Genomic DNA, 24,554 nt, shown 5'->3' on the forward strand with positions numbered 1-24,554 from the left:
TCCTACGATCTACGTTAAATGGATCACCCCGCGGTAAATTAGATGTCGAGTGTAACTCAATTTAGTAGGTGACTGTATTTTGTGTTAATTTTTAATTCAATGATAAATCATAATGTATGAAAAACCAATCTGAGTGGAGATGGTCTGTCATAGTGTCAACCTTTATACTTTTAAGTGATGTTGTATTATACATTTATAATGTATATTGCAATAAGTTTTAACTTCTCCGGTATAGCAGGATGAACTAATTTTGGACAAAACAAATGGTATACATTAGTTAAATAATAATTTTAATATTATTATTTCATACGATATAACTTGCTGTTGCCTGTTACTAGCTTAAGTCAATATCAAAGTACCCTAGAAGGGTGTGAATAGGTTCGTGGTATAAATAGTTTAAATAAATCGAAATAATAATATACGCAACGGTAAAAAGTTTCAAATTCCTACGAATAATGATTTTTTCATAACAATGTAAAACCAATACATTTACCTAAAACCTGTATGTAGACTTTTGTTTTCGTCGTATACGGAATTTAACTTTTCTTTGAAATACATTTTTCTAACTTAATTAAGGTGATACGCTTCTCAGGCCCTCCGCTTTTACTATCAACAAGGAATGTCTAACTGTGTCACTATTATTCGTTGGAACACATTCGCCTTCTCTTAATAATTCATATAGTTTTTATTGTTTTAGACATTTTTTGTTTTTAATAATAATTGAATAGTTTATGTAAATGAAATCAGTATACACCCACCATTAATTTTGAAGTACGACCTCTTTATGAAAATTGAGTATCTATACTTAAGAAAAATTTCAATGCAACTTAGAAAAATATTTGAAACTTGAAGCGTTTAGCTGCAGATTGAATCGATGTTATGAGCTTACAGGGTATTAAAATATACTGCAAATAAACCAATCCTGTCTCATCGGCAAAACATAAATTCTATTTAATTTAACAAAGTAAATTCAAAGTTAGCAACTTATATATACGAATAACATAGTTAGTTGTTACACTTTTGTGTAAATTTATTAACAGTAATTAACATTGTTACGAACAACTTAGAAGTAAAATTACTTTATATACGCGGATAATATATATATTATATATCTACCTTCCATTTATTCAGATAATTTTGCTGCTTTTCAAACTCTGCTTAATACGATTTATCCTCGCAGATAATCATTATAATATCACATATATATTATATAACTATATAAGTACGTTCAACATAGTATATTATTATAATTTTTACAACATACTTCACAGCCAATACGAATTTTCAGGACGTTATTATACTATGGTACAACTTTTCTACACGCCTATAATATGGGTATTATATATATATATATATAGATAAATATAGTATATAACAATATATCGCGTACCCGTGTACGTAGGTATATGTATTATTATATTTACTGGCAGACAGTTCAATTACCTCCACCACGGTCCCTCTGCAGCAATATACAGGTATACAGCACGACCGGATGATGAATATATATTTTTTAATTACACACTCCTGGCTGGTATTATTTCGAGTACGTGTGTTTTTGCATAGGTGTTTGTTTTGCGACGCAGTCCAAACAAATTCGAATTCGGTTCCTTGTTATTGTTTCGCCAAAACGAAATACCATAACTTCTTATTGGAGTTATAGACTTTTAACAGTACACTTTTATTCTGTTTCTTTGCCCGCGGTCAGTACCGAACGGCGCTCAACCGTACTGCCGTAATGCTGTAACGATCGTCCCGCGAAAAATGTCGAAGAGCCGCTGCACGGATGTGATTACGTGCCGTCTGATGGTCATCGTCGCGTTGATCGGATCGTTCGACAACAACTGTAACTACTGTCGGGCAGCGCAATCAGTGACCGCCACGAACTACCCACCATACGTACACCAAGACCAGTACTTCCGGTCGGACGGACTGCGGGACGGCAGCAGCTTCGCAATCCAGCCCCCGGACGACGGAAACCGGACGGAAGTGCAACGATTACTGGAGCGCACTTCGAACATCGTGTCCAAGTTCCTGCCGTTCGTCACTTCGGCCGATGTGCACACGCAATGCTACAAGCACACCGCCGTGTATCTGACGCAACTCGACGACTTTCAGCTTTGGGCGACAAAAAGTGAGCCACATAACGCATTAAAATAAACCAAGACCTAAAATTATTATAAATATAATACATTATGCATATTATAATATGCCTATATTATAGGAATAATATTATAATATTATTGAGTATTATTTATATTATAATAATAAATGATGTATTTACGTCGATGCGGTATAATTTTATGTACACTGTAATAGTGTACAATATATTATTATAATATATTTATATCATTATAGTAGGACAAAAGTCATTCAAAACTGTCATATATATAGGAAGGAGAGGAGCATAAATAGAAATAGAGTACCTACCTATCTCGCTCATATACAGAGATCAATCTTATTGGAACTTAACACCTTTCACAACCCTCCCACCCAAAGAAAATAAAACAAAAAGTAATCCCGACGCTCTATCACTTTACATCCTTTACATGTAAACGTGTAATATTGGATCGATTTGTTATGTTATTTTTAAATTATTTATAAATTTGATTCTATTGAGTCTATTTTTTTAACCAATAGTTATATTATCAATGGATCTACTCGTCTCATCTCGGGAATAAAAATGTTTTAAATATTATTAAAAGTGTCTACAATAACATTATAACAACTAAAAGCAAATCATTGATTTGTTGCTGTTTTAGAAATAATGTTCGATTAATGAAATAATTATAAAATGATTAGATTATTGTGAACATTTAATTACATGTAATATATTTTGTCTATGTATAATTGCATTTTATTGCATTATAGGCAATGATAAAGGAAACAAAAATATATTAAAACATAGAGTACCTATTTGACTGTCTATTTTTAAAAGCCTTTTTTTTTAAAAAAAGGGAGACCTCCATAAAATTTGTTTAAAACTTAAATCTCCTGCATACATTCTTCAAATTCGTCAAATATATTTAAATTTTAAACAGTTCTAGATAAAAAATATTTTAAAAAAAATTTCACTGGATTAAATATATAATATTTCAGACAAATAATATATATTGTTATAGAGTATTGCGTGAATACAGTGGCGCGTGTAACATAAAAAAAATTGGTGTTGCTCAACTAATTTTAGGTGACCTACGACCTACCGGCTATGGTATACCACTCAACCTAACTCTTGTTATACCGACCTATAAAATGTCTTATTTTTCTTCTATCAACACCCACCCTGCACCCACATTTAAGGTGTTGCCAGAACAGCAATTGGACCCTATGTTACACGCCACTGGCGTGAAAACTAAACAAATATAATCTCTTATGACTGGCATGTCATAAGCATAATATCATAAATATTATTGTTTATTTTAAAAATGTTCAAAATATCAACAACAACAACATAATTATAATTTATAACTATTAACTGCACTCACTAAACACACAAAAAGCTGTGAGAAAAATGTTACAAATTCTACATTTTACAAATGTGAAGAAAAATTAAGATGCTTAAAATTTGAAAATCAAAAACAAATATAAAACAATTTTGTTATAAAGGTATCTAACAATAATTATGTATTATATGTATAATATGTCTTAAAAGTAAAATTTAAAAATCATTGTTATTCAAAGACTAAATTTAATAATCATAATTTTGTTGGAATTCATAAAATTCATGTCTTCTCTAAAAAATGACTATAGTTACCCTATACATATATTCAACCTGCAAATGCAAATAACCAAAATCGTTTTCGTTAAAATGAGAATGCCATAAATATAACCATTTATATATAAATTTTTGTGAAAGAATCTAAAATACACTAAATTTATCAGTTCACTGAGCTTACTATTAGCAAACATAGGATCAGCAACATTTTTATCTTAGTCTTGCTCATAATATTGCACTTTGTGTAATTGATAAGATATACCTATGTAATTATCATTAATTGTGATAACTTAGAGCCTTATCGTAAACTTTCTAATATGTAACGACCATGCTGATATTTATGAATTAAGTTCTATATTTAGATACTAGAAACACATTTCATGTCATATAACTTCGGTTTACTAGAGGCCGTTGCCCGTTCTAAAATAGTAGTGGTAGTTAAATAAAACTGAAACTCACAAGTCTGCATGTTATGTCTTAATGAGCACCAGTGTTATGTATTATTATGATTTGTGATACATTTTTCAATTTAAATCATTTTATACATAGCCCATGATAGGTATAAATAACTTTTCGGGATGAAAAAGACTAAACATGCTGATTTAATTACAATAATTTATTGTAACTAAGGTAATAGCTAAAACAACAACAAAATAATAAGTTGGCGTCGAGAGGGTTCCGCGGTTGCCGACGTTGCAGTGATAAATGATGAATAATAATCGATATTAATTATTATTATATTTTATAATAATATTGTTCATTGCTAGATCCTCTATTCTTGATAAACAATATACCTAACAATAATCGAAATATAAAAATACCCTACAATTCTGCTTGATAAATACTTTTAATTAATAATAACTTCGTTGATTAATAATGATTGGTTATTTCAAGTCAGTGAGATTGGAGGAAATACGTCTGTACCGCTGTAGTACGTACAGATCAGACGCATTGATTTTCGCGACCCAGAGTATTATCATCCTGTCACTCGTTATATTGCTTATATTGCTTCATCGATTAACACGCAACAATTCCATTTTCCAATGATTCGTCACATTCCGCCTGGTAATCTTAGCGACCACTTCGTCGATTGTACTTCCGGTTTTCTGTTCATCAGTAGGTAGTGATTCTACCACATTATTTCATTTTGGCAACTTGGATGATGGCCATCATACTATTAAAATAATAAATTACAACAAATTGCATACAACAAAGAGTATGACTGCATCAGTGGCGTACACAAATGTTTTCAATAGGGGGGATACAAACAGTTATATTATATATGAAAATATTTTTTAATTTTATTAATTTATGTATATATTACAATCTATACGTATAGACTAGTAAAAAAATACCAGAGGGGAAGGGTGATCAAAGTGTTTGAACACCCGGCCCCGTGTGTACGCCACTGTAGAGTATTATGTAATTACTAATGAAACATCCATTTAACTAAGTCTCACACTATCACAGGCAACATAAAATTCGTGTTATATAGAATATCGTTAAATAGAATTGAATAAATTTGGTTCTAATTTGTTTTGGTTTTCAAAAATATTTCGCTAACCAGAACATTTCGTGATAGGTATGGAAGTTTCACTGTAGTAATAGTTATTATTTATTATTATTGTTAAGACTGCAGTATAGTATAGTACCTAGTTAGGGTATAGTAGGTATATATTTTACAATAATAGCTGATAAACATCGAATATCATAAGTTATCATAAGTCATAACGCTAGGCACAGATTGCCTATTTTAATAATTACCGTTGACCGTTGTTATTTGTACGCAAATTCCCAAAAGTATCTAAAACTATCTTATGTACCTACTACATAAATCTCTTATAACTTGATCAAAACATTTAAAAACTACTATAGTATGATTCAGGTAATCACATACTACTTATAAATAGGTAGGTACCTTATAGGTAGATATCATATAGACAAAATTCAACATGCTTTGACGGAAGGATTTTCTTCAAAAAATAATCATGCATTGGGAGACTATTAAGATTAGATTATACGATTACCATATTGCGATTTATACTATCCCGAACATATATATATAGCCATAAATAGCCGATGTAGGCGTGTGTGTATCTATAGGATATTACAAAATATATATATATAGATTGTGGTGTTACACCTACGTCCTACATACAAAATCACTATGGTAACGTAATAATAAAATTGGCAGTTGCCGAGTTTCAAAATATTATTTAATTTCAGACGAGTAAAAAAAAACAGGCTCCGGGGGATGATATATCACCCTCATCACCCCCATAAACGCAACACCGCGACCGGGCCTACCATAAATAGATTACAGACTGTTCGCTAAAATAATATTTCATTACCTACATACGCGACAGAAGAATGCGTCATGTCGATATTGACTTTCTGTATATTATGATCACGTTAGGTATTATTTCTTTGTACAAGGAAATAATATTATACTATAAGCTCATCTCATAAATAAATCATTAAATAATAAATAAAACCAAATTGTTTTGGTAATCGATAATAGGTAATATAATAGTACACGACTATGTGTACGTTTAACTTAAAGAAAAATATAATAGTGTTGCCACTGGTCATAATGCATTAATGCGTGTGCGTACGACGTAACTATTACGTCATAACGAATTATTTTCAAATAATAAGTACATAATTTACATCGACGATATTCCTACAATATTTAAATTATATTATTGACCTATATACCGTGTTTACTATTTACTTTTAGTGTTTGACGCGTCTGCTAAATTTATACCGACTGGTTGGTTTGACGGATCTACGTACAATCTTGGGAACTTTGATGAGTGCGTCGACGTCGAAGTATTTAAGCGCGATGATTATATCCAAGGACAATACTGTCTGGTAGAAATCGAAATAAATCCCATACCTCATTCCAAATTTAGATCACGTAAACACGTTTTTAATGAATCCTCGTGGGATACACTGCAGGTAAGTCAAGATATCAACCATTTTTTTTTTCTTAGGATAAACGCGTAGGTAGGTAGGTATCCAAAAGTCAAAAACAATTACACATTAAAAAACGAATTTATTCGGCTTTAGTTGTATATGCCTACCTATACAATAAACGATACGATTTTTTTCAGTACAATATAGAGCTTTCGATCAGTCAAACAAAATATTATATCTCCCCTTTCCCGTGCTTTTTTTCAGGAATTAGCATTCGACCCGAACAAAAGTATGCGGAACCGAATTTACATAGCTTACTGTGTACCACACACGTGCAACAGTGGAGACGTGTCGAAACACATGGAAGGTATCCTGCGGGATATCCCTCGAAAAAAAATAACGACCAGCATCGGGACCGTCAAGTGTCAGACGAATACTGCATTACCGTGGACCTGGGGAGATTATACATTTTTGTACGTGCTATTGATAAAATATTAGATAAATAATATTATTATAATATTGTGTTTTTAATGCGACGCAAGGTAACCTGCACGGACGAGTTGGTATAATAAGCTATCTGACAGGATACGATCATCGAATGTGTAGTTTTTTTTACATGATTTTAGGACACTGTCTTATCCAGAGGTTGATTTTGAAATAAAAAAGAAGGGGGACTTTGCTGATGTTAGATAAACGAGCGTACCACACAAAATTGACCGTCACATTGCCGTGGAGGGCAAGCCCTCCGCACCACCCTCTCCACCCATCAACCAAACACACCAAAACAATATTACATTTATTTGACAAATGCATATAGAAAGAAAAACACTTATTTATTATTTTAGATTCTGAGCGGAGCGAGGGATCTAGTGGTTTTACAATAGTGTTTTTATTTTTTTTTTTTTTTTTTATCCTGTAAACAAAATTTCTACTAGAAGGAGTGCTTGGATTTAAACATATACTACCTTATATTTTAGCAAATTGGATCAAGATGGTATTTTAGGCAGGTCATTTTTCGATTTTCTCAATAGTTATTTAATGCCACGGGAAAAATCACCAACAAATTACAAAAAACCGCTAAAAATTTTAATTTCTAATGCTTTGTTCATCACAAATCACAATAGAAACGAATAAAAATAAAAATAACGATTTTAGTTATTTTGTTGTAATTTATAACATTAATTAAACTTACAGGCTATATTAAAATATAATAACAATATAAAATATTGGAATAATACCTATTAAGTAAATTTCACATCAGGAAATCACGATTTACAAATTCACTAGCTTATGTTGTGTTTCCAGCGTTCCGTTTCAAATAAATAGAAGAGGTTTAGAGGTACACTAAAAAAAAAATTTAAAAAGAAGGGGAACTCCACCCTCCTGCTCCCCCCCAAAAATCAACCACTGGTCTTATCGAAGAAACACAAAATATTTGTTTCTCTTAAATGACATACCACTCATATACGTCTATAATTATTACATTATATTTTATTAATTATTATTATTGTTATATTAATAATAAATTATTATCTCTATTTTTTTTATGGCAATCGCAAGTGGCCGTTTGTCGCCTACGTTAATACAAGGCTAAACAGGAAGTTAAACGTGTTCTATTAAAAGTCCAATAAATGCAATAAAAATATTGTGATAACAGATTTGAATTGTTTGTGAAGTCTACTTGATATCGACTTTTCCACATTTTTTATTTAATTTAAATTTACACTAAAATAAATTGGACGAATTTATTGGAACTATTACATTTAAAATATATAATTTATATTGGTAATCTTAGGGCAAGAGAAACGAAAATTTGAGAGTCTATTCCCAGTAAAGTCCAAAACAAATTTAAATCTGTTTTCAGGATCACGTACCTACGTCTATATTCCTACATCGCTATAGTGTGATCGACATATTGTGACGGAAAATCACCGTTTTCAATCCCCTACGCGTATCATTACCAAATGCCCACAGTTACACTGAATCAGCTGTTTGTTCTCCGTTCCATCTTGAATAACTGTATACAATGTAAATGCAATATATTGTTATTACAGGCTTTGTAGAAATGATAAATCGCTGATAAAATAACGTAGCGATTTATATTATACTTTTCTTGTTCGTCGCTTATGTCTTTCGAGATATAAAAAATCGTCTTGTAATATATAAAAAAAAAAAAGCAGTCGTTAATTTTCGGACTTCATTAATCGTGTTAAAATAATTATTAATAGCTATTAAGTACGCACTAGCTTAGCTTAATCTTTATTAACCATATGCAGCCAACTAAACGGAAAAAACCTTGCCGTCTCGGCTGCGATTTTGTGCACGTGCTATTACAATAATTTCACTGCACAGATTTGTTTTATTTTGGGTAATTTTAAAATATTCGGATATCCTCTGATTAGTTGGTAAACCATACGCAATCGTTTTCAGCTTGATATGAATCGTACGTGTCAATTTTGAATTTATTATTAACACGCCTGGATAATATTGTGTAGAGGATTATTCGTGAAAATCTAATATAGAACAGATATAATGACAAATTAATTTTATGCCCAACTATTGTGAGGGATTATTTGATCAGTTGATGACTATAATATTATAACGCGATACTATAATATAATACGAAAATATTTTACTCTAATTTTACAAAGATTGTTTATTTGTTCAGGTCAATAATTGGAGTCTCCTTAGTTTTCATTGGTATGAGTACCTATTATGACTTGTTTACTTCAATGTCTTCATTCGAGCATTTTAAGTTTTCCGGTAAGTCCCTGTAAAATAATATTTGTATGCAAGTAGTATGTACCAAATACGCTGAATCGTTATTTGTTATCCATATTATAGAAAAATCGAAAAAACATCTCATACTCCAGTCGTTTTCATTATCGAAAAACGTTCGCAAGTTGCTTACTTTCCCGAAGACATCAGACAACCTAGAATGCATTCATGGACTGAAATTTATATCGATGTGTTTCATTATTGTAGGGCATCGTTTTATGTTCTCTTTAGGCTCTCCAATAATGAACACCAATTTTATTGAATACGTAAGTAAACTATTTTTAATTCCTAATTATCAAATAATTATAATATTTTTTTTTTTTATAAATAATTTTATTTTAAAATATAAATAAGATGATTTACATATTATTAAAATATTTACAATAAAGTATCTACCTCCTTTTTAAGCACAATGCTTGTGATAGTGGTAGAGAGTTACATTACATAATAGACACAACATTTACATACTAAAAATAATACCTACAACCTAATTTCAATGAAATAACATATTAAATATATACATTTTACATCTATTGCATTTTTTTACATAGCTATAATTTATATAAGTTATATATACCAATAAAATATGTTAGTTGATAATGATTTAATATTTATGAATTATGATAAAGTAACCTATAAAAATTCTTATATTGCAATAATGGTACACTTGTGCTATCTTCGACATTTTAAAGAACTCAGCAGAGTCTTAAATACAGTACAACAACTGAAACGGTTTGTTCGTCATTAGAATTAACTAACTAATATAATTATGTACAAAAGTCAAATTTTTTGAGTTTCAGTTCTAAGTATGGGGAACCCCCAAAATTTATTTTTTTTTTCTATTTTTGTGTGAAAATCTTAATGCAGTTCACAGAATACATCTTCTTAACAAGTTTCAACAGTATAGTTCTTATAGTTTCGGAGAGTCTGTGACATCCGGACGGACAGACAGACGGACATGACGAATTTGTAAGGGTTCCGTTTTTTGCTACGGAACCCTAAAAACGATGATGATGATAATAATAATAATATTAATATATATGTTTAAAATTTCAAATGTTTCAATGCGCACTCCTTGAGATTAAAAATTGAACACTGCTGAATGTTAATTTAATTTTGAAAATTATATTTTCTTTATTTTTGAATTACAATAACAGAATAAAGGTACCAAACAATAAATATACAGTAGCTAAAAATATCAACATTTAACACTATAACATACATACTACTACATTATACATTCCCTGAAATTAATGTCCACCTGAAAAAAACCTACAATTATTTGAGAATTTCTTTTGGATATATCTTTACCATCTATATACCAACCACAAGGAGACAATGAAAAAAAAAAATATTATGTAAAACTAAAACATGATTTTTGCCTTTTGGTTTAGTTTTATAGCAAACTTGAAGCCATGGTCATACTTAACGGACCCATACTAGTGGATACATTTTTCATAATAAGTGGCTTCCTTGCATGTTACTTACTATTGGAACACATCCAAAAGAACCCAAAAGCTTTTCAAATACCGCTTTTTTACATACACCGTTATGTGAGGTAACAACAATAATTATCGATATAATATATGGAATGAACAGTGGAAAATGTTAATAACTAAGCAAACATATTATTTACTTGATAGGTTGACACCAGTTTACGCAATAGTGATTGGATTTTACTGTACGATGTTTATAAAAATAGGATCAGGACCTCTGTGGAACGAGAAAGTGGGCTTGGAAGTGGAGAGGTGCCACGAAAGCTGGTGGACCAACATACTCTACATAAATAACTACATCAAACCGCAAAAATTGGTCAGTGTACAAAAAAGTAAAACCGTATAGTTGGTAACCGTTGGCGGATAGTTCGAAATATTTTAAGGGCTTGATTTTTTTTTAAATTTAAATAGGCAAACATTTGCACAACTCCATTCTTCTAATGTTTCAAACATCTGTATACTGATTCACCGCGGCTTTTTTTGATATCTTTAATATTAAATAAAATATTTTTATTATTTGGATGAGATGGGTCGACCAAAGATAAAACCATTAACTTCAAAAACAGGCCAAATAGAATAATAATTTTAAATTAACAATACACCATATAATTCCAATATTACATAATTTATTATTAAATAACAATATGAATTGAACGTGGAAATTATTTATTTTCGTGTGCTTGGAATTATTTGAGTAGGCGAGTGTGCCAATGTATATTATGTGGTACCAGCTGGTACTGAATTGGTTCACACTTCCCGTTTAAAAAAAAATAATATGTATTTTATTTGATGAGCTGAATTAGTTCCCATTTCTGTTCAGACATCTTACCAAACTTTACTATAAAATTTCCAATTTTAAGCGCATTTTTTTACAAATAAAATCATACTTGAAAAATTCAATGACAGACTACGTCAATGGGAATTTGTACGGTTAAAATATTTGAAGAAATTTTGCTTCAAATTATCACCTCAACTATATTAAATTTTAAATTCAGTTTATTAATTATTATTTTATTTTTTAACTTCCTGTTATTAATACTTCTAAATTCACAGTTCTGATAGACTGTAAAAACGGGAATGGAAATTTGGGTACTTGGCCATCTTACTGCGAAAAGCAGGAACCAATATTCAGCTACATCGGGGTAATCCATTTCTCCCGATCTCCACCCATACATAATACCTATAGATATATCTATATAATATTATGTTTATGTATATATTGACGATTGACCTAAGGTATGAAAAATTAATTTTTACCTCGTCCACCACGCAGTGCATGATACAGTCTTGGTACATCGCATGTGACACGCACTTGTTCCTGACAGCCCCGATCATCGTCAGTCTTTTGTACCACAGACCGAAAATCGGAAACTCTGTGTTGGCACTCATATTGGCCGCATCGATTTTCACTACTTTCTACGTCACGTATTCGGGGAAACTGGACGCTTTCCTGTTGGTGCACATCAAGACACTGCGAAATCCCATCGCCAACAAAACATTCCGCAGCCTCTACATACCGACGCACACGAGAGCCACGCCATACTATGTCGGCATGATGACGGGCTTGGTACGGCACAAGATGAAAAACACATCCTACAAAATCAACAAAGTGCGTACCTATTCATCGTGATAACGTATACCTACTATTCTATTTATAGGCACACAGACAAGAGTAACAAACCCCTAGATGTAGACATGTATAGTTGTCAGTCGTTTTTACATTATCTTAAAATACTTCTCTGCATGCTACATCGGAATGACGGAATGTATAACGAGGCCATTATTGGGTGCCAACAATCGAACTCACAAAAAATAATATTTTGTTTTGTTTAAGACATTTTCCTAGATCAATAACAACCAAAAAATTCTCCTTCTATAGACGATATTTAGCACATTATACTTGTTTTGGAACTGATACAATCAGTTTTTCAGTTTTTTTTGTAACTACTTACCTATTTGTTGTAGAATCAAAAACCTAATCTCGTCGAATCAAGTGCGCTTCCTTGGAAATTATTCGTTTAAAATATAATCTAGTTCATACCTCATAACTCATAAGCATACAATTGAACCAAGGTCATATAGACTCATTAATTTTCTTTAGCTTTTTTCGTTCGTCTATTAGAATTAGTTAAAATACGTGTACCTTCCTTATAAGTTAATTTTATTTTATAAATAATTAACTAACTTTCCCTTGTTTAAAAAATATTCTTTATTGAATGTTATATTAGTGGAATAGCGTGTAGCAGCATATTATATAACTACAATTGATATCAATTAGGCAGGAGCCTACTCATAAAATGACTAGTAAAAAAAAACCTCTTGTATCATAGATAATTATAATTATACAGTCAGTCACTAATGGAGGGGGGGACAACACAAATCATAATAATAAACTAAATTGTATTAAAATAACTGTGTTGAGATGAATCCTATAAAAAGTTATTCTTATCACAATTACCTAGCTACCGATGAAATCGATAACCATTTTATTGTTGGAATTTCTAATAATTTTCTTGTTGGAACATAAATACTTTGAAGCAAAATTCAAAATGTATAGGTGACTATAAATAATATAAAATATGAAAAAAATTTTAGAAATTAGTGGATACAAACATAACATGCTGGGCACACGTACGCGAATAGGGTATTTTTATATCAATAGGTACCTACTATAATATCGGGTAGGTACTTATAATATTATACAAAATAATTAGTCTCACTAAAAAAATTTTTTCGGTCAAACTAGGTGTTTAAAAACAATTTATTTTTGTGTACTTAGTTATATTTTATTACAACACAATATTATTGTAGAAAAAATAATATTATTTAATATTTTCTATCGTTATAGGTACTTGTTCAATTACAAAACATGTGCTTTTAATTTCCTATTCCACAGCAGAATTTTTTTCTAAACAATTTTGAATTAGGAAGATAGTATAGTTATAATTAGTTATAAGTATTAAAAGTTTTAAAAGTTTTTATGAGCGGTGTTGGAGTGCACCAACATTTTGCGGGCTGCCCTTGCGCCACTCGTGAGTACCTACATCACACCTGTCATCTAACATCATATCAAATGTTTATAATTAGGTACTATAGACATTTTTTTACGTTTTCTAATACATATATAATAATATATGAAATAAACTGAGAAAAACATTTTATAACACGTTATCAATGATCTAACTATAAACGATAGCTATAAAAAAAATTGATGTAGACGCCATTCTTAACAATTGAGATTATGTATTTTTGTAATAAAAACTGCGTAGGTACTAGGTAGAACGTCATTATCTACAAGATAGCACGGCGTAATAATCGAAAAATTGCCAAAATTAGGTATCGATTTAATCCCTTTTACTGAGCATCATCCAATAATTATTATTCCGATGTATCGTGATCATTGTGCCAATTAACCTTACGTCCTTCCAATAAGACGTACTACTATTTACGTATATATTATATAACATTTACTTTTTAGTTATTGGTGGTAAATGGTAATAGTGTTAATATGATTAAATGCTTTGTTTGAACTGTTTATCAATCAGTACGTGGTATGGTCAAGTTGGATCGTTTCGATAGTCCTCATATTCGGAACGCTTTTCTCGGCCTGGTGGTTCTACAAGCCCAACTACAAGTACGATGCATTTGTTGCCGCTCTGTACGGCGCACTGTACCGCATCACATGGGCAGCAGGCGTCAGTTGGACAATCATCGCAGTGTCCACCGGTAACGGAGGTAAAAACAATAAGTCCAACAAATTATATTTAGTGTTTACCCGGCAAAGTGCATACCTATTGCCACTTTGTATTATAGACTACCATAGTCATTGGCGCAACTAGACATTCGAACTAAGGGGTGCTTAAGAGCCAGGTTTTTTTGTGACTCAATAGGACCTAACAGCTAAAGATTTTTTTAAGGGGGTGCTAAGGACCCAAAGCACCCCCCCCCCCCTCGTTGCTCCAATGACCATATCAGAGGCTATTAATTATTAGTTTTCTAATGAGTCCGCATATTACAATAGGTTTTATCGAACCCATCCTGTGCTGGAAACCAGTAATAACACTGAGTCGATTGACGTACTGCGCATTCTTGTGCCACGGTGGACTCCAGTTGTATACAGTCGGCTCCATTCGGACACCGTTTCACGCGTCCATCTATAACCTAGTAAATATTACCGATAATTGATACCACATTATTATTATATTATATTCGACCTGAAGTCTGAAGATATTCTAAAACTCGCTTTGAAATTATTATTGTTATCGTCATTGTAGGTGTGGTTGTCGCTTGGAGACATCACCTTATCGTTCCTGGCGGCTTTCTGTCTGACATTACTCTACGAATCGCCCATAATCGGATTGGAAAAAATTTTCTTCAATCAAGGTTTATATACAAGCAGTTCTTATTGATTTTAATAAAACAGTACCTATAATTACCAAATAAGATAAACGAATTTTAATTTTCAGGTAATAAATCTCGTTATGTAAACGACATAACGACAAAAATAAGCAATATTAACGTAAAACCAGAAAAATTTAAACAAATGACAGCTCCGTAGTCCAGTTACGACAATAACATTTAAGATTTTAACTTGCATGGAACGTCAGTTCCTCCACGTTTTTATTTCATATTATCTTCTTTTACCTACTCATACTATATATTTTTTTAATTATCCATTTGAACATAATTTCGTGTAAAAACTAGAATTAAGACTACTAACTACTAAGCATAGTATAACATTAATATAATGTTTATAATATAATATACCTATATAATTATATAATATACCAATGTTTTTATCTTAATTGATAATTTTCCATTTATTTGTAAGAAATACCTTTAACAAATCTTTACCTTCACTATCAAAAGAAATACTTGTTATTATATATATATATAACTGCCATTGTTTAATTAACCAAAAACAATTTAATTTTCAATACACATATTATTTGTCTATAACCTACCTATCTATTGTACAAAATAAATATATAATATCTATTTAGTATTTTTTTTTATTAATCTATGGTAAATAATATACACCACTGCATTAAATATCTATGTAAGATATCAATACATTATTTATATAATATATATTTATTATATTCAATTATAATTTTAAGTTTATCTCAGCAACAGAAATATTTGTTAACCAAATTTTAATTGTATCATATTAAAAAGTTGGCACTTGAATGTGTATTGGGCTTAAGAATAGTCTGAACAGTTATTTATTTTACTACATTTAAATGAGGTAAAATGTACATAAATTAACCATTTGGATAATATTACTGACACAGTGAACAAGGTTGCTCCAATACTATGCATATCCAGATCTAAATGGGGCTGTGCCCCAAAAGTTATCATTTTTATACTAATTCTCAAAATTCCTAGTGTGAAATGCACTAGTTGATCTCAACATATTATATACACCATATATTATAATACCAAAACGTATGTAAAATAGGTAAGGTAGTATAAATGTTGTGTAAATTTATAAAAAAAAAAGTTCATATAATAAAACGAATACAATAATTATAACAAGTACGATATTTGTCAAAAACAAAAAATGAGAAAATGTTAACACATTGACGGACAATAGCAGTATTACGAAAATGTTATGTGGAGTAGCATTACCGCAATAGCAGTAAATTGAAGAATTGTATATTATGTCATCACAGCTACAGTAGTAATATTTTCACCGGTATCAAATGATAGACATTAAACTGCTGCATTGTGTTGCTTTAAATATTAGGGTACTGACATATTTCAAAGGAAATTATAATTAATATAATAAAATTAATTAATAATAAATGTTCTATTTTAAGATTTTTGGTTTATTCATTCATTTGTCGTTTATTTTATTAACACCGATAAGCTGATTTGCAGTACATAATGTGTTGAGTAATCACAGAACAATATTAGTTGTACCTACAGCGTTACATAGTAGTTTCTATGTACGTACACACTACTGCTAGAACAGTAACAATTTCATTACTGCCACAGCAGTAACAAAAAAAGTGTTATATTGGCCGGTTTTGGGAATTTAAAAAAAATAGTAAATGTCCCTCAATGTGTTAAAATTATAATTTATAAATTATGTTAGTTGTAATAACAATTTATTATTAATATTGTATTTATTCTGTAATCGTTATATTGTATTATTATTGTATAATAAATACGTTGAGGGCAACCTGTACATTTTTTTAACAGCTGCCGAGGGCAACTGGTACACACCCTTTAAAAGTACACATTTACTTATACTGGTTAATGAATGTAGAGAACTAATTTAATAGACTTTACCTAACTTAGAATTTGAATAGTTCTTGTAATTTTGATTTTACGATTACTACATTACTATGATTGTGAACAATATCTCAATTAATATTGATTTTTTTAAGTATATTAACAACCACCTATTTATTTAATTCATGATAAGAATGTAATTTTGTAAATAATAAAATCTTAGTAAATTAAATAATGGATTTAATTATTTTATGACTGGTCTTTAGTTTATTACCAAAATTAATTAATTATTATACATTTTTATTTTAGGTATAATTTTTTGATTACTTTACCCTGGAACACAGAATGTTTATTTTCATTTTTTAAAATCTGAGATAGCCAATTTATTTAAATATTATAAAAGATAAATTACTAATTCCATTAAATAATTGTTCAAAGGTATGTACAATTTTAAATATGGTCAGGAACTCAGGAAGCATTAGATAAGTAATTACCTACTAATTATGTATCAGGAGTTCAGGACTAACACAGACATTCCATAAAACTAAAAAATAGTCAAATTATTTATCTAAGAGTATTGTATATTTTAAGTAAACCAAACTAATGGTAGGTACAATGAATAAAAATAACTTACAAAAGTCAACTTATTATAAAGCTATCAAATTTGATGTGATCTTTTGGAGATACCAAGTGATCTTGAGTAAAAAAAATTACAAATTAGATCATTAAAAAAAAAAAAAAATCATTAAGATTTCTGTAGAATTCTAACAGAAAATATTGAAGTTTTATATTTAGGGAACAATAATAAATTGGGGCGTACTAAAGTTCATATTAAATGGAACCTGTATCATCGTTGTTTATAATTATTATCTTAGGAATGTGACGTACGGCGTTGTCTTGGTGAGTAGCTCCTTGAACGTGACCGTGAAGGCGGTGCACGGCGTTTAGGAGATCGCGATCGTGATCTAAAATACAATTTAAATAGTTATATATCATAATAATAACACATACTATAACCATATCCATTCCTCACAGGGGAATATTAATTATACTTACTTATCACAGCACCTATTAAAAATATTTATAAAAAACATGTCATAGGTAATTGTTTAAAAAAACAAAACAAAAAACTAAATACCTTTTAACTTACAACTCTCAATTTTCAATGAAAGAATAAATAATACCATATGTTGTTTAGATGGAGAGTGTGAGTGGAGACGTTAAAACAGCCAAGAAAGCATACAAGTGCTTGTGAAGAGTTGATCGTAGGGTAGAGGCGTTGGAAGAATATTGTAGAATAGTGTAGAATAGGCTGTTTCCACCCGCATGATGTTAAATAACACGTTACGGTATTTCAATTCGGTAGAATTGATGGAGCGAAGTACGAAAATTGTTGGTCAAGTCATATTGTCAGTGTGAGATTTTTTTATAAGATGGGATGATAAATTTTTTTAGTATGGGCGAAAACCAATGATCCTTTTCCTGTAAATTATCCCAAAAATAAAAAAAGATCCAATTAAAGCCCAATTAGAAAAAACAAATTAACAAAAAAAATTATTTTCCCAAGAGAAGTGAACCTCATAAAAAAACAAACTTACCAGAACAAGGTAGGACAAGGAAATAAATGAAAAATATAATTTCAAAAAATCAATGAAATAAAAAGTCAAATTATTAGCATAATTGTTAATGATCAACAGGAATTCAAAATTAATTGAATTATTTTCTATGATTATAATTAATTAATTAATGGTTTTTTATGTTAAAAAAATTATCTGAAAAGTATACTGAACCCACTGTTCAAACGAAACTCAAATTAAAACATAAATTCCAAGTTAATAATAGATTAATAAAATGTTACCTGTCATTATACCTATCATTGTAGCGTGGAGGACCTCTGTTGTATCCACCACCTCCTCCGCCACCACCACCTCCTCTGCGATCGCCACCTCCACCACCACCACGACCATCGCGTCCACCGCGAGGTCTATTGCTAGACATTTCAACACGCACACGTACTCCACAGATGCGGCTAAAAAATTTAACTTATTATTATAGGTATTTGAAACAGTTTTAACTAGGTATATCATATTTTTTTACTTACGTTCCGTCAAGTCCCCTGACTGCATCTTCAGCATCCCTAGGATCTTCAAATTCAACAAAAGCAAATCCAGGTGGATTTCTAGCAATCCAAGTATTTTTCAATGGACCATACTTTGTGAATGATGCTTCAATTTCATGTTTAGTACCATTTTGCCCCAAATTACCAATGTACACTTTGCATGATTGATCCCAGTCACGATGAGACATGTTTCTTTAAGTCTTGACAACTACAAACACAAAAAAAAATTATTTAACAATTAACTTATTGATAAATATTAAATGTCTACTTATAAAATATACTTATAATAAATAAATATTAAATAGGTAGATTCATAAAAGGCATTTTTAATTGAGAAATTACAGAACCTAATTAAATAATATGTACTACTGAATACAGAAATTTCATCTAAAACTAATACCTACTTCAATTAAAATTTCATATTAGCCATTGGTATAGGTTTATTTCTAATACCAACAATGATGGGTATATTTGTTTTACCGAATACCCTTTTTTTTTTGTATTAACGTATTTAAGCATGTTGAAAACGATGAAGTAAAAACAGGAGTATGAAACTCCATGAATTGGCCGGATCAGGCAATTGTGGCCTTGAACACGGTCTCCTGGGGGTATGGAATACGTGAAATAGGGAATGGTAAACAAGCCGACCCTGCATAGCATATCCCGCCAGTCTTGGAACCATTTTCATAATAATGGTAACAATAGGTCTAACATCTATTGGTGCGTGGAACCGTTTTGATGTTTTTCGTACTTTCAGACTTCAGATCATAGATAACCAAGACCCCAATCAGTAGATCGAATTTCGCTTCTATATTGTTCTATGGTAAAAATTTAGTGGTGGATTTTAATTGCCCGAGCGAGCAAATGGCCAAGGTGGATGTATATGAAAATACTATAATTTTAAAATGAAGTCCAACCGAATCTGACTTTCCCATCATTTTCAGCATGCGAAGTACATACGTTAAAACGGAAAAAAAATTGCAAAAAAACAGTCTCCAAATAGAAAAGTTTGAACAATGTAAAAACCAGGGCCCAAAATATTTATTAAGATTTTTCGTGCCTAGATGTATGCTAAACAAATTTAATTATAGAATTGGATGGTCTTAAGTATTATTAAAATACTGGTATTAACTAGTTCAGAAAATACTTAATATAAAAAAATTATATACCTACCTAATTTTCAACACATGAAATATAACTGATTAATAATACTACTCAATGGATGGATGAAACTAAGCATATTGCATCAATGTTAAATAAGTTGATAATAAGAAATATTAAATAATTACCTAACACCTAGATATTGTTATTATTCATCTAAACAATTATTACCACAAAATATAAATATAAATATGCATATCATATGAAATTTGTAATATAAAAGATTTGGAAAAAGAATCAGTTATATGGATTTAGAGTGTTTGATTGTTTAAGGGGTGTTATGGATACCAATTAATTTGAATGTAAGTCCCTGTAAAAAATACCGATGATAAACATTATAATTATGATTTATGACAATAACACTTAGCTGGTAAGAGTTAGATACCAGGATAAAAATATTTTTCTAATAAATGTTCTGTTTTTATTTTTTATCACAATTCCATTTGTTAAAAAAAAAATTCAATTGCCTAACAAAAACTCAGATAAAACAAAACATTAACCTTGAAAAATGTTATACATTAATAGTATCTTAGGAATAATATTAGTTTCTTCTAATGATCTGAAAGGATAATAACAAATAAACAATGTTATTTATAAATAAAAAAAAAACTAAAATTGTAAATATAACGTCTTATTAATAGATTCATTATGCAACTAACAAATAATAGCATTTAGTACTAACTTTATATAAATGTTTACAAATGCTATTTTCTACAATACATAATAGATACAAATACACAATACAAACTTAATACCTACCATTTTTACCATAATTAAATGTGTAATATTTATAATAATTTGGTACAATGGCGCCTATATATAACTTTTTGTAGTTTATTTATTATTTTAATTATAGGTAGTATTACTTACTTCAAATTGTAAAAAACTCATTACCTAATAAAACATTTCAAATTTAGAAACAAACTATGGGTATATTAATATAGGTAGTAGGTAGGTACAATTTATTATTAATTATTGTAAAATATTTCAATCTAAAAATATTAAATGAAACAACTTATTGTTAAATGTTAACTAAAACAACAAGGCATTTTTTATTCCTTTATATAATTAAGTCTTTAAATTAATTTTACATAACAATTTTTAAACCAATTATGAAGCTTGTTTTGAAGTGATACTCTGTTAGACTTTTAATATCGCAAGATGTTGTAAGTAATTACAATTATAGTTTAATTACCAATGCAAATCAAAAAAGGACTTGAAAATTATAATTTAAAAAATGTTAATGTCATGCAACAATTATAAGTTTAAAAAAAAAAATTATATTAGGTATCGTTAACTGATATTGGTAGGTACCTACTATAAATTAATTCCCTAATATTAAATATCTAGACACTATGATGCAAATAAGTATTACATTAGTATCATAAATGTAAATCATTTTCCCACATAATTTTCACTGAATATGATAAACATACCTACCTATACAAATAATTGGGGGATTTGACGCACATCAATTAAAACTGGCAAAAAGCTAATAACGGAACAGAGGGGAAAAATGACGTCTCACATCAATTGCGTAAACAGAGCGTAAACAGATTGTCACGCGGAGAGAATTTTCAAGATTTAAACCATCGGAACATAAAATATCTCTATTGCGACAACACACAAAAACAACAGAAAAAATATCGATATATTTATTAGGCAGTGATTAGGTATTAGGGATTCGAAGACAAAAACCGCTTTCTGAAGTAACATTATGAAATCAGGCAAAAAAAAATGTCCGCCCCGCAAAGGAAGATCAAGCGGCGGCGGCGCAGAGTCGTTCATCCCTTTTGTCGATTGCTGCGACCAACTTATTACTAACTATACCGGCAACGATTTTCGGTAAAATTGAGTTGCAATACAGTATTATTCATTATTAATATAATTAATTGTCGCTTTTGCTTGCGATGTTGACGGTAAATACTCACGTTTCAAAATTATATTTCGGCGAATCGTGTGGGCGGCGTACACTTGCTTGTACTCCTGCTGCGGCGACAAGAATGTGAAAACTTGAAAATTTAAAAAACCGGTACTCGTTTGTTACGTGACTAACTGCAAGCCCGATGCGATATCGTCGTCAACGTGTTCTACTACGTAGATTACAACGGTGGGAAAAAGCAAAGAGAACGACTAACGAAAACAAATGACAAAACGCTCACGCAGCGGCCGTGTCATCGGCTGCTAGGGGAGTTGGAGTAGAGCCGTAGAGGACCCCGTTTGCAGTGGTCGGCGGCGCTGAAATGGTGGAAAACGACGATAATATGTAAACAAAATGGATGACGGACCCGGACGCGACGGTGCGACGTTGCCGGTGTCATGTCAGTGTCGCACGGTATGGAAGCAAAACGACCGGTGTGCCCAGCAACGTCGCGCGAGACATTTCAAAATAATAACAACTACCTGTAGTTGTTTACTTTTTTTATCAACGGACAACGGCCCGAATCTCGATTCCAGGATACACATTTCACAATTTCACATGAATGCATTCATTTAATTATATATTATAATAAAGTGATAGATAAATTTATCTATCATTTATAATTATAAATTAATGATAGATACAACCACACTATAAAAAAAAAAAACCACAGATTAGATTACGATTTACGATATACGAATGAAGTAATATCCGATGCGATTATGCGAATGATATTGTGATCTATATTATAATCTCTTTAGTCGTGTTTAATGTTTATTCTTTATATTATATTATTAAACGTAACGAGCCACGAAAATACGCTAATACAGTCGTTCTACTTACTGAGTCATGCTATTACAGAACATAAGACATAAACATAATATAAAATATAATAAGGTAATGTTCGTATATCACATTAGGTATTTCATATTCATGTGTAATGGTGTAATTTACATAGAAAAGTTATAAAAAAAATGTTAATAGTATGTACATAATGTATATATTATGTACTTTGAACAGATTTCTATGAATTACCATATTATTGAAAAATTGAATGCAGATAAATTACTAAACTCGATACCACTAAATGTATACGGCCAGTCTGATTTTTTGTACACAGTCTACCTGGACCATAAATAGTCAGTAGTCATGACTTTCCGTCAGTTCAAGCCGTTTAGTAGTATACCTGAGCCAAAAAGATGGCCTCTACTGGGCCACACGCATTTATTCATTCCAAAAATCGGTATGCATTATTTATACTGGTTTATTCGCCTTATTTATTGAATTCTGAATAAATCAAATTTTTTTATTAAATAAAAAAGGTCCTTATGACTCTCAACATTTGACGGAAGCTATGGGTGACATAGAACGTATGTTGGGCCCAGTGTTTAAACTGATGTTGGGTGGCAAGACAATGGTTGTCACCACAAGAGTGGAAGAGGCCAAAACATTGTTTGCTCATGAAGGCAAGCATCCGGCAAGACCCATATTTCCAGCTTTAAACCTACTCAGAAAAAAACCATTTGGCACTGGAGGATTAGTATCTGAGTAATAAGTTTATACATGTATAACATTATAAAGAATTAAAAATATCTAGGTAGGTAATTGTAATAATGTAATATAACATTGTTTTTACCACATTTTTGAGTAAATAATAATTTTTTCAGAACTGTATGACTTATAAGTTGTTATAATTTATTATGATATTACATAATATTAAATATCAAGGTTTATAACATAAAAATTAGTTAATTTAATTTTAAAAATTATCTGTCTGACTTTGTTATTTAACTTTCAAGTAATCAAGTTAAAGGTTTAACAAGTTTATGATGAAAAAAAAATATGTGTTGATTATACTTTTGGTCCTAATTATGAATTCTTTTCACAGAACAGTAGTTAGAGTTCAAGGGTATGTAAACAAATATTATACAAATGTAAACAATTATTATACATATAGAGAAGATTTGTTTTGTGTATTAGAGACAATGTTTGATTACAATAATATTTTATATGGTAGACATGCAACAAAAATACGTGCCGATAGAATAATAAATATTGTGACTTAAGAGGGCGAGATACCCGCATGTGTTGTCTCCGTATTACAAGTGCATAACATAGCATATTTTACGCTCAGCAAAACACCTGTAGCTCGGTTGGTTTAAAATTAGAGTGAATTGACCTCTTATAAAATTTAAAGGTAAGATTATG

The 24,554-nt window shown here is 30.4% G+C and overlaps 3 protein-coding genes across 7 annotated transcripts in view; 2 read left to right on the forward strand and 1 right to left on the reverse strand.

Annotated features, from left to right (window-relative positions):
- Positions 1-1,476: 1,476 nt before the first annotated feature.
- LOC100570876 (nose resistant to fluoxetine protein 6-like) lies at positions 1,477-15,854 on the forward strand. The gene is made up of 12 exons (XM_008180130.3): positions 1,477-2,131; positions 6,453-6,673; positions 6,896-7,104; positions 9,300-9,394; positions 9,476-9,675; positions 10,804-10,967; positions 11,053-11,221; positions 12,179-12,514; positions 14,451-14,640; positions 14,927-15,069; positions 15,180-15,288; positions 15,372-15,854. Exons 1-12 carry the CDS (start codon positions 1,762-1,764, stop codon positions 15,461-15,463), a joined length of 2,298 nt encoding a protein of 765 aa, XP_008178352.2. The 5' UTR covers positions 1,477-1,761; the 3' UTR covers positions 15,464-15,854.
- A 1,851-nt stretch (positions 15,855-17,705) lies between these two features.
- On the reverse strand, positions 17,706-22,686 carry LOC100165366 (serine/arginine-rich splicing factor 3-like). Of its 4 annotated transcripts, none has more exons than XR_001678721.2 (5): positions 22,357-22,686; positions 19,247-19,472; positions 19,004-19,174; positions 18,284-18,627; positions 17,706-18,110 (listed from the first exon to the last, which is right to left on the reverse strand). XR_001678721.2 is itself a non-coding variant. In XM_008180098.3 (4 exons), exons 2-4 carry the CDS (start codon positions 19,450-19,452, stop codon positions 18,017-18,019), a joined length of 471 nt encoding a protein of 156 aa, XP_008178320.1. In that variant the 5' UTR covers positions 19,453-19,472; positions 22,357-22,685; the 3' UTR covers positions 17,706-18,016.
- A 34-nt stretch (positions 22,687-22,720) lies between these two features.
- Positions 22,721-24,554, forward strand: part of LOC100161881 (probable cytochrome P450 49a1) — a 3,866-nt gene continuing 2,032 nt past the window's right edge. Inside the window, exons 1-3 of one of the 2 annotated variants that reach the window (XM_029491267.1) lie at positions 22,721-23,243; positions 23,367-23,589; positions 23,669-23,894. In XM_029491267.1, coding sequence (XP_029347127.1) covers positions 23,496-23,589; positions 23,669-23,894 — 320 coding nt within the window. In that variant the 5' untranslated portion in view covers positions 22,721-23,243; positions 23,367-23,495. The remainder of the gene's footprint in view (positions 23,244-23,366; positions 23,590-23,668; positions 23,895-24,554) is intronic. The other variant, XM_008180104.3, reaches the window with a different exon arrangement.

Source organism: Acyrthosiphon pisum, chromosome A3 (genome assembly GCF_005508785.2).
Source record: "Acyrthosiphon pisum isolate AL4f chromosome A3, pea_aphid_22Mar2018_4r6ur, whole genome shotgun sequence".
In the NCBI taxonomy this organism is placed as follows: domain Eukaryota; kingdom Metazoa; phylum Arthropoda; class Insecta; order Hemiptera; family Aphididae; genus Acyrthosiphon; species Acyrthosiphon pisum.

Bases quoted from the DNA above. Each gene is read 5' to 3' on its own strand.
- LOC100570876 (XM_008180130.3), top strand. From the start codon at position 1,762: ATGTCGAAGAGCCGCTGCACGGATGTGATTACGTGCCGTCTGATGGTC. The intron at 7,105-9,299 runs GTACGTGCTATT...TTATTTGTTCAG, and splicing joins TGGGGAGATTATACATTTTT to GTCAATAATTGGAGTCTCCT. The intron at 10,968-11,052 runs GTAACAACAATA...TTTACTTGATAG, and splicing joins TACATACACCGTTATGTGAG to GTTGACACCAGTTTACGCAA.
- LOC100165366 (XM_008180098.3), bottom strand. From the start codon at position 19,452: ATGTCTCATCGTGACTGGGATCAATCATGCAAAGTGTACATTGGTAAT. The intron at 19,175-19,246 runs GTAAGTAAAAAA...TAAATTTTTTAG, and splicing joins GTCAGGGGACTTGACGGAAC to CCGCATCTGTGGAGTACGTG. The intron at 18,111-19,003 runs GTAACATTTTAT...ATTGTATTTTAG, and splicing joins AATGATAGGTATAATGACAG to ATCACGATCGCGATCTCCTA.